The sequence below is a fragment of the Atractosteus spatula genome, chromosome 8 (genome assembly GCF_055471065.1).
Source record: "Atractosteus spatula isolate fAtrSpa1 chromosome 8, fAtrSpa1.hap1, whole genome shotgun sequence".
NCBI classification, from domain to species: domain Eukaryota; kingdom Metazoa; phylum Chordata; class Actinopteri; order Semionotiformes; family Lepisosteidae; genus Atractosteus; species Atractosteus spatula.
The window spans coordinates 55,833,720-55,845,009 of record NC_142713.1 but is presented as its reverse complement, the minus strand read 5'-3'; the positions used below and the strand labels follow the sequence as shown (position 1 = coordinate 55,845,009).

General features: G+C 38.0%; 1 protein-coding gene across 1 annotated transcript; it reads right to left on the bottom strand.

Moving 5' to 3' along the window:
- Nucleotides 1-7,626: 7,626 nt before the first annotated feature.
- On the bottom strand, nt 7,627-10,754 carry iapp (islet amyloid polypeptide). The gene is made up of 4 exons (XM_088924146.1): nt 10,672-10,754; nt 10,041-10,132; nt 9,339-9,473; nt 7,627-7,853 (listed from the first exon to the last, which is right to left on the bottom strand). Exons 2-4 carry the CDS (start codon nt 10,118-10,120, stop codon nt 7,679-7,681), a joined length of 390 nt encoding a protein of 129 aa, XP_088780272.1. The 5' UTR covers nt 10,121-10,132; nt 10,672-10,754; the 3' UTR covers nt 7,627-7,678.
- Between the last annotated feature and the right edge of the window lie 536 nt (nt 10,755-11,290).

Sequence of the window (11,290 nt, the reverse complement as noted above, 5' to 3'; positions counted from 1 at the left end):
ATGTTCTCCCCATGTTCACGTGGGTTTCCTCTGGGTGCTGGTTTCTTCCCATAGTCCAAATCATACTGGTAGGTTAAATGGCTTTTGGGAAAATCACCTCAGAGGTGTGAGTGTGTGTCTATGTGTGTCCCCTGTGATGGGCTGGTGTATCGTCTAAGGTGTACCCTGCCTTTCACCCATTGCTTGCCAGGACAGGCTTCAGCTCCCCTGTGACCCTGAATTGGAAGAGATGAAGAGATGGTTAGAAAATGGATGGATGGATGAAAGCAGGAAAACAAGCTTTATCCAGTGAACCACTGCTTACCGTATTTCATTATGTCTTTGCAAATCATAGTGTGTGTGATGAAATTATTTCAGGAAAAATGTGATTAATAAAACAAGTGTTATTGAATAACATTACCTTCAGTCATTGCAAACCATTAACTTACAAAGGTAATGGTAATGCTATTAATCATATACAACACATCGGTGGGGTCTTCTGTTCTGTGTAAAAAAAAAGCCTGTCTAAAGTATGTTCTAGAACTGCTCCTCTGTTCAATAATTGGATCTGTAGATATCTCTCATGACCAAGACTTCGCTCAAAACGTACAGATGTGATTTGTACTTATTTTTGCCTATAAAGACATACAGTGATTTCGAGGTCATTGTGTATCTCATGATAATAATGGCTGCATAGATGCAATGCAACATTAGGCTATTTTCAGAGACCTGAACTGCGTCTCAGGATGTTGCAAATTACTGATGAATGCATGGTCGTTTTTGAGGAAAAAATAATAAACAGAGATAGAATATAAACAAATATACAGTAAATTGGTTGAAATAGCCAAAGACAGAAGTTTGTCTTTGAAGCCTTAATTCAGTAGCAGATGGATAAAGGCTAAAGACAATGGTATCTGAAGCTTGGTTTGTATCTGAGATTTTTTCTTTCTGTTAGTTATTGCTCAGTGTTTAGTTCCATTGAGGTCCTTGGTGAACTTAATGTTTACATTTTCTTCTCATATCTTTTTAAGGTGTTAATTGTTGCTGTGACATTAATCTGTAATACAAGAATTTAACATATTCTGTAGAAAGTGAAAATATACAAATATTTTAAAAAAGGAAAAAGCAAGATGGGATGAGTGTCTATTTTGTCATCTTTTTTAAAGTTATAATTTTTATGCTCTAAAATACAAACTACCTGTTTTTGGCTTTCTGGTGGAAGAGCTTAGAAATACAACTTTCAGCCATCCATATAAAGGGCTCAGTTTTTGAAAAGCTAGAAAATGCTTTGCACGGCTTCATAGAAAAATACAAGAATCTTCTTTTAACCTCTTTCTAATATTGAAAAAAACTAACTGGAATAGTGCTTATAAAGTTGTGTCATAACTTTAGATTAAAGAGAAATGATCTGACACATAACTATGTCACAGATAACAAAGCAATTATTTCCACTGCCAGATTAATTATACTATTGTATCACAAGTTAATAGTTTTTCAATGAGTCATATGTGATTTCTACTGTAACCTTTTCAAAGCAATGCTAATGAAATAAGTGTGCAATACTTTTCAGAGATAAGGTGAAGACTGGGCTAAGGACATTTCTTGCAAAACAATTAAGTGCAAAACAGATCAAATATGTTATCTTGTTGAATCACAGGTAAAGCTACGGGGACCCAGAAGTGCAAAACACAAAAACAACCAAGAGTGAACATACAAAAATGATACAACACAAACAAAAATGAGAACACACAAAAAAGACTCCATAAAAAAAAACCTACACAACTCAAAAAATGAGTACACAAAGAAGAACAAAGAAAAATGTATTCAAAATGGCAATAGGTTCTCATAACGGACAAGGTGTGGTAATGTGAGAGGGCATCACTGAGTGGAGTGCATGTGTTGAGTTCTTCATGAAACATTTTCTAAAACCTTAGAAACCACCAGGGCAGTAAAATGTGACAGTAAGTGTCATTTTTTTGTGCACTCATTTACATTTTTTTTGTGTTTTGTGCACTTCTGGGTCACAGTTATGTTGATAAAAGATAATGTTTTGAAAAACAGAGATCTTTGGAAAGTCTCCAATTAAGTATTTTAAGGTCATAGATCCTAAAGCCAAACATGAATCAGAAACAAAAGATGATCTGAAAGGTTCTAAGGGGTCTAAATGTTGTTGAACTTTGAACATTTTGATTTCTACATTTGCAAATGAAACTACAGAAACAAAGTGCCGAACAACTGCTGTGACTTTATTTGTCCTTATTTTCATTGTAAATCATCTACTAGATAAGCATTAGAAATAATGGGATTACTTTACCTAAAAAGTTAAAGTGCGTCGGGAGTGACTCACTCTAGGTCTCTTTGTGCTTTAGTTTGTGTTTCATTCTTGATTTAGGTTTCAGCACAGCACTGATATCATTCTACCAAAAAATGTTGTATGAAATTTGCATGATGGACCAGCTTGACACTTCCTGATGACCTTGTGTGAATTTCAATTTGGCACCCTGTTGGCTGCCCATTAGGTGAGATGCTCATGCTGCTGTGCCCAAGCAACCTTATCTAGCACAGGGCCGTCTGCGTAAATTGGTACACCCATAATTCAACCACTCAGGCTGTGTTTATTTTTTATTTTCAGAGCTGCATTCTATTTATTCTCGTTTTATGGCTTGCGCTGAAAGTGCTCTCCTACAGGGCGTCATTTCGGCTGTTCAGTATCGTCTCTATTTTCAACAGTGTTGCTCAACTGGCCTCAGGCAAGAAAATGACACATGCCCTGTTAGGGCAGATATCAACATTTCTGACAGCAGTGAGCGGTGCTAAAATTGAAGACAGCAATTTAAATACATTTGAAATATAAGAACATAAGAAGCATTACAAATGAGGGAACAAATCAGCTCATCTAGCTCAGTTGGTACTTGGTAAGTTATTGTTCCCAGGATCTCATACAGCTGATACTTGAAAGAAGCCAGGTATCAGCTTCAACAACATGCCTGGGTAGTTCATTACATGCTCTTCTCAGGCTTTACTTTAGGTGAAGAAATGCCTCCTGTTCTCAGTTTTTAATGTACTCCCCAGAGGTTTCTACTCATGGTTTTTCTTTTGTGTTTCACAATGTCTGATCAAATCCACTGTGCTGGCATTGACAGTACCTTAAAAGATTTTGAATACTTGTATCAGGTCCACTCATTGTCTTTTCTTTTTAAGGCTATAAAGCCCACCTTCGGGCTTTTTTTACGCATCTCAGGTCCTAGAGCACTGTACTGGAAGATCAATGTACCAGGGTTCAGCAATCTCTCAAATCTAGACAGTGTGAAAGTGCTGCGGCAGAGGACCCAGTCAAATCCCCCCTCCTGGTTCGAGACTGTGTGGTTGAGGGCCTGCCAGTGACCGTGATTGAATGAAATTAAGCCAAGCACAGAGTGGAGCTGCCCACTTTACTGCTGTCGTGTACGTGCTCCAGTCCCGGAGAACTGGCGGAGGTATTTTGGTGTGGAGGAGTTCTCAGGCGGATCCTGCGAGCGACTGGGATCAAATCACAGATGGGGAAGGGAAAAGGTTGTCTCTGGCTGAGCCAATTGTGAGGACATTACAAATATTTTATCTGTTCTATCTTTATATTCTGCAATGTATGTGCCATGAGGAGTCACAATATGAGGATTTCAAAGCCCAGGTGTTCATTTTGACCAAATTGCTTTTAATTAACTATATTGTAAGTAGCTTTCCCAGCCTGTTCATAAGGAAAATATAGATTCAGAATGTGAAGTCTAAATCCCTTTCTTCAAACTCAAAAACGTATTATTTTCACTTGAAAGAAAAAATATTGACATAAGATAGACGGTCTTTTAATAATCTTTCAACACAGAAATGGAGAAATGTAAGTAAAATTTGTCAGCACTAGTCTTCGTACTTTTTTTTAATTAATAATGAGAGCTAGAAACTGCAAACAGTTTTGAAAGCTCCCAAGCAGGTCCTTACTCTAATAGTGTAAAAGTGCAAGTGAGCAGCAAATAAACAGGAAATTAAAATGATAACTAACAACAGGAGTTTTGTGGAGTTTACTGGTGTTGTTGAACAGAGGTTCAAGAGGAGGTCACAATTCTGCTCCCCTGCGTACATTATAAATGCTCCCTAGCTGCACACAACTCTGCACACATCTTTTCTAGCTCCCCTGGCTCTTACCTTGTAAGTGATATTCAAACAGCTCTGACATTTCCTCAACCATGCACGTTAATGTATCCCCTTTATAGTCATTGACTCATTTCATCCTTATCGATTTTGGCCAAACTTCTGAATTAGCAGTTTATTGCACATACTGTATCTGGGTGTGATGAAACTGAGCAAGTTTCAAATCAGTTGTTGAAATGTATGTCCCAAAGGAATGGCACTTTGTTTTTTCTGAAAACATAAAAATGGTGGTGAAAACATAAAAATCACAATGGTGGTGAGGCACCATTGTGATTTTCTGGAGGAAGCCTGTTTTTCTATGTCTTCACTCTAGTGACAATACAGTTGTATTACCCAGGTTTGGAGTTAAATAAACAAATAATTGTCACGAAGATAAGATCACTTTATTGGCCATATACAATTTCTTGAATTAGGAATTTGTCTTTTCTCATACCCCAACCTGCTCTCTATGAGACACACAGACAGGGAGAGAAGCTGGGGGTCAGAGTGCAGGGTCAGCCATTTATACAGCGCCCCTGGAGCAGCTGGGGTTAAAAGCCTTGCTCTGGGGCCCAACAGAGTAGGATTCCTCTGCCAGCCACAGGATACAAACCAGCAACCTTCCAGCCTTAGGTGCAGATCCTTAGCCACAGAGCCACCACGCTTCTTTTGTAAAAGACTGACAAGTTGCAGATTTGTGGGTGTCACTATACAGTACCCACACTATGCAAGATACTTGAAGACATCTACTCCACCTTGCAATTTTAGGGCTGTTAGGTTTCTGCAGGCCATGATAGTTCTCCCTGTACTATATACAGCAGTTGCCCTTTTTAGTTACAATCCTTTACTATCTAACCATACAACGAACACAAAAATAGTATCAAAGAACACAAAAATAGTATCAAAGAATACAGAAATAGTATCCCCAAGAGGAATATAGCAAACAGTAACTTCATAGTCCCCAGGAACACAAAGCCACAGAGTGGAAAAAAATAGTCCAAACAGCATCACCCTCCTCTCACGAATGAGCTCCATCTACTGCCCTGGGGTTCCATTTTCCCCCAGACGGAAAAAAGAGGTCCTGCCAGTGCCAGACAATGTGGTCTATCTCCCCTCCATATTTCTCTGCACGAATCTCAGGGTAGCGGGGGAAAGACAATGGATGATCCTCTGCCTCTGGAGTCCTTCTCTGGTCTCCAAGCCCTCTCTTGTGTCCAGTGGTACTATCTGTGTCCCAGATCCCTGTTTTCTCCCTGAACAGCTGAAATACACACTTCCTGGCTAGAGCTCCAGGACTGAGATAAGGGCAGGTGTGTCCTGGTGATCATGGAGATGCGTAGGCTACTACATACAGTAGCGGAGCTAGTTTGGGCACAGTGACGTAATCACCCTCCGCCTGGGCTGAGGGAGGTCTCCTTTAGCTCATGTGGCTGGTTCCCTGATGCATTACACCAGAGACCCGGGTTTGCGCCCAAGTGTTGCGGGACGAACCAGCGGGGTGGAGTGGCGAGGGCACGAGCACAAGCCCGTGCGGAACTGTGACGGTCACATATATTATATATAACATACAATATTATATACAGTATGTAACAATATACATATCTATATATTTATTTTTAACTAATATTATGATGGATCTGAACCTTATTCTGAACGTAAAAGTGTTCCTGATTTAAACAAAACTGATTATCAAAATGTAAATAAAGGATGTAGGTAATTAAGGCTGGTACAGCACATCTTCAGATTATGTTTCTGAATCAGTATGTATTTTTAGGAAAGTGTCAGTGTCAATACAAACATACACTATTACCATGCACACTCAGTGGAGCATAATATTAATAAAATATGCATTTGCCATAAAACAAAACCAGAAGGCAGTGACAAAGGCATCTTTGAAGTGTTCCTTCTTAAATTGACAGAGAAAGATGAGGGGTATCTATTAGAAAGATTATATCATACCTATATTTTGGAGGTGGAATGTGATTTTTTGCCTTCGTGTTAAAGACAGTAGATTGGTAAGCTAAATGTGCACAGACAGGGTCAAAGATAACTCTTTGTGGATGATTCACAATATTGCTGGAGATAATTTCAGCTAATGACAGCTGTTGTTTTGCATTAATGTTCAGAAGGGGTGCATAATGGATGGCCTCCTGCATGAAGCTGCCACCAGATTCTCTCCATTGTCAAAGGGCACAGAGAGACTGCTGCTGCTAATTGGCTTTGGCCCAGAATGAAGAGCCACATCAGTAACCAGGTAGAAGCTAGCTTCACATTACACTCCAATGAATGGAAGACACTCAATGATTCCCTTGTGCATGTTGGCAGAGCAGGGAAGGAAAAGCTGGACAGCAGGATTGCAGGCTAACTGGAGTTTGTTGCCCTTAAGCATGTCACCAGGAGGATTTCAGAGAAAGTAGGAGTGATTAGAATATTTGCTAACACTCTATATGGTAGATAAGGACCTAAGATAACTTCCTCCCTTCTTTATATACTGTAAGTGGAAAAGGTTAATTTAATTTTTCAGCTCATCCAATGTGGCACTCTCTGAATGTTACAATACTATGGAATAACGAACTTCATTCCTCTGATTCAGATTTACTGCTTTCTCTATTATATGTGTTACTTTTAAAATAAATATATACATATTTCAGTTTCACTGGTCAAATGAGCTAATGTATGCTTTGAAGATGATCTTCAATAAGGGCAGATCCCTTCTCTGGGGCTGTTCATTTTTAACTTTATAGATGCAAAAATTATACTTGGAAGTCTATTCCAATGGTTTTGCTTTTCTGCCATTCTGAGATCACCAGAGCTCATTAATATTCATTATCAGTACCTGTTTGATATATAGAAAACATATATTGGACTAATCTAGACTTATGTTTGATATCTTGAGCACATTCCTTGAGCTTTCCAGACCTAGTCATGCAAAATGTGTCCATAACAGGGAGCAAAGGCACAGCCTTTCTAAAGAAGATGAGAGTCTTGCACAATCACCATAAAATATTAATAAGAAGGTTTGCACATAAAGTACACATTTTATAGTACTACTAGTAGGTCAGTTTTTTTTAGAAATTAAATCAGCTTAGTAATTTTCTGAAACTGTGCTAAAAATATTTATTAGGACAATCACTACCCAGATCTCCCCTATTTCAATGTGTCATGTGTCATCTTTAACAATTGTATCAAACAGTACTGAAATTGGTAAATGATTTCACACAATCCTTAGGTTTAAACATTTATTATTTCATAAAAATGGAGTAAGACGGGCATTTATATACTGTATTTGTGTAAGTGTTTGTGGATGCTTTTTATAGTGCATCTTGAAAGGCATGAGAAAGCAATACTCACCAAAGTCAAGTTTATAAATGAGGTGCAATGGAATACACTCATGTCTCATTACCATGCAGATCACACGAAAAAAGGTACTGGACGTTTACAGTTAGAAAACGACTATTATTTATTTTTTTCATCTGTCCTGTTTTTTTACAGCAGAGTACAATTTCGGTTTCTTTCCCCGTTACGGGGGCGTTTTCCTCTAAAGCTGTAAGTATTTCGGGGGCTCCTGACTGTCCCTCTTGCCGTACGTGTTGGAGCCCACATTGGTAGGAGAATACACCGTGCCGACAGTATTGCTGGACCGGATAAGGAAGTCCGCCAGGCGCTGAGTCACGCAGGTGGCAGTATTGCACTTCCTCTTTTCCATCCGATGGCTACATAAACAAAAGCAGACAATTAGAAATGAGAACAATTAGAAACTGGAGAGTAACAAAGAATGTCAGAAACTCTAATAAGTTCAGCTGTGGTCCTTTTGTAGTAAAATTAAAAAAGACCAGTTACAATTAATAAGTGGTTCAGCTGTCTTGATGGGGTGTTCAGTTTAGAATTGAGATGACTGCCTCATCAGGCACTTTCCAGAAGTGTCTCAATAATAGTGACTCCACTGAGAGGCACAGCACTTATTCCATGAAGTCACCACTCTTAGCTACAGAAGAGCCTTCTATTCCTGGTCCGGCATCTACTGTTTCTCCCTGAAGATAGATTTAGAGGTTAGGATAACTTGAGACTTGTCATTCACTTTCTGTCCTTGAAGACCTTGATCTTAATCTAGGAAGCCCCCATTTTGTCCTTTTTAATTAAATTTTTAGCATATGCATTATATTTACTGTTATATGAAACATTCCATAAAACACTGACATTACAACAGATGTCTGAAATCTGTTTCTGCTGGGTAGTTTTTTCTTTGTGTTTTTATTATCCTTTTTGTATGATTACAAGACGGCTTTCACTGTCAATATATCTATAGAATAATATATGAAATATATTATATATAAAATGCATAATACTGTACATGGTACAGTACCTGATGCTGATAGTAAATTAATATAAATTAGTAAATTGAAGATTAATAAGATGATACAATTAGTAAATTGTACTGAATTATTTTTATTTTTTCAGTTTAATTCATACATATCCATGTAGACATATATCATACTTCTTGAGTATTTAAGTAGAATACATGTAAAAGACAGTTGCTTTTAGTAATATAAGACTTCAAAATACAGCATCAGGGCTCTTCAGATTATGTTTCTGAATCAGTATGTATTTTTAGGAAAGTGTCAGTGTCAACACATATTACCATACACACTCCGTTGAGCATCATTTAAATAAAAGATGCCATATCCCTTTGAAGATTTTGTATTTTATTTCACATTGAAAAGAAAGTAACAAACTGCTGTACTGTATTTCTCTCAACAACCATGTAAAGCAAAGGCTGTGTTTTACAAATCAGACACCATGTCCACCCACTACAGTACACTAATCCACGCAACTCAGTTCAGAGTCAATTTAAAAAACAGCCTCTCTGGTTTGAAAGAACTCAAAACTTTAAAACCCATTTTTATAGCCCCATATGGCTAAATAACCGCACTGCAGTGGCATTTTAAAATGTTCAAGGCAAAAAAAAAAATATTTTCACCTGAGCAGGCTCAAACCATCACACAGATAATAATCAGTACTCTAATATATTCTCCAGCCTCTTTTAATAATTATTTTCTGAGCATGAGTGCAAAAATGCAATAAAGAACTTAAACTAAAGTGACTTTATAACTTTATATCTGTGATTCTACACAGGACTAAAGTTGTGCTTGCAGGAATTGCATTTATAAGCTGTTAAATAGCAATGGAAGTCGTGGTACCTGATGCGTTTGGGAGGGTCCCCTTCTGGCAATACTCCAGTGAAGCTGAGAAAGGAGTTCTTTGAAAAGCCAGGCAACAGCCATCCCTCTCTCTCTGGCCACACATCTGACTGCTCAGTGTACACAGGAGAGTACCTGCAGCACAGTCACAGCAAGGGAGTCAGCTCCTCTGCTCGGGACACCACAGACAACAGCTTTCAGAGAGCGCGACCAGTATCACTGAATACGGCAAGTGGCTGACTAATGAGTTTGCACTTTGAACAGGCACTCATGAATATAACTCTCACTTGCAAAGTGGAAAGTCACTTGACAGACAAATGAAACATCTTCAATGAATTGAACTTGATACTGTCGGTTATTAATCAGCCTTTTTTTCATTTTTGAAATAAAGCTCACTTATCAGTGAAGGATGACCTGATGTTACCTTAGGGGATGCCGTACTATAAAAAGCCACATCCCTCTCTCATCGAGATCTACATTTCGTTTCGCCGAATAAATGAAAGCAGTCCATTATGTGCATGTAGGACCTTCCCCTTTTCAAATTCCTTTGAGTTAAAAAAAAGTGCTCGGCTTTTCATAGCACAGCAAACTAAAATATCAGACATTTTTCTTCGATTGTACAAAGAATGTATTACAGATGTATTGGCATGTCCTCTTCTCTGGCTGTGCAAGCAAACAGCAAGCTAATATTACAGTACTGACCTGTTACTGGGTGCAGCGCTGACCCATTGTATGACCACAGATAGCACCAATACAAAGGCAGGCAGCTTCAGATTGCACATTGTGTGCTCGGCCTTATAAATAACCGAAATCAGAAAAAAGGGTTAGCGTGACACTTCTCAGTATTCAATACATTTTCTGTGTCTAAATAAGTAGATTCTTCATCAGTATTAAAGGCATGGAGTAAGATACAAGTATGATTACTATTCCAAAATAAAATTATTATAAAATATTATAAATGGTATAATATTGTGTTATTAAAACATCAAATGATATATATGAGAAATTGTTACTTTTCATTACTTACTAGCAATTTTGGGAGTTAATCCCTTTACATGGTTCACAAGAAATAAACGAACAAGTAATGCAGTTTGATATTTCGGTTTTAATCTCTTTTTGAATTTGTTCAGCAACAATTAGCTCCTATTTCCTGTTTATAGCTTGATGTTTGCAGAAGAATGATCAATCGTTTAAACACGTCTTGTGAAGGTTTTGATAGAATGTGCTAGTTATTGCAAATGAAGATGTGCAAAATAAGCCTTTTCCCCCAGGAAAGAGAAGACGGTAAAGAACCTTAGAATAGGAAAGAGGACATAGAAAGAAATTCACTTACTTTTAGTAGCTAGGAATTGCAATTAATTAAGATCAGATCCAGCTGGAGGTTCCAATGGGTCCTGGTGTTATTACGGGATGTTTCTCTCAGTGTCTCACAGCTTGGATTAAGCTCCTGTTTTTTATATGCTACACACCTTAACCACTTGTGACATCACTTCTTCCAAATATAGCTTGCAATTTCCATTTATACAGAAAGGTGCTTTTATCAAGAATTCAGAGATGCAGGATGGGTCAGTGCTCTGTAGCAGCAACGTCGTCATCATCATCATCATCATTGTCCTTGGCTTTATCACTTGTTAGGTGATCTAGTGCAAACCCACTTGAAGCTGTAATGGAGACCTGGTGAGCTACTGTTAAAGATGGTTAAACTCTTTAAACAATGTCAAATCTTTCTCCATGGAGTGAAAACAAAAAACTGAGTAGGAAAAAAGAAAAAGCTCATAAAGACCTTTTCAAAGATGAAACAATAAATATTTTTTTTTACTCTTTTTGGCTCACTTCCATGCCTTTTTGTAACTTGACAATAGGATGTCAGAATGAAAATCTGTTCTGACTAATGCAGGGGGTAAGATACAACTTCAGGTCCCTTTTAATTTAGGCAGGCAATCAAGATACGG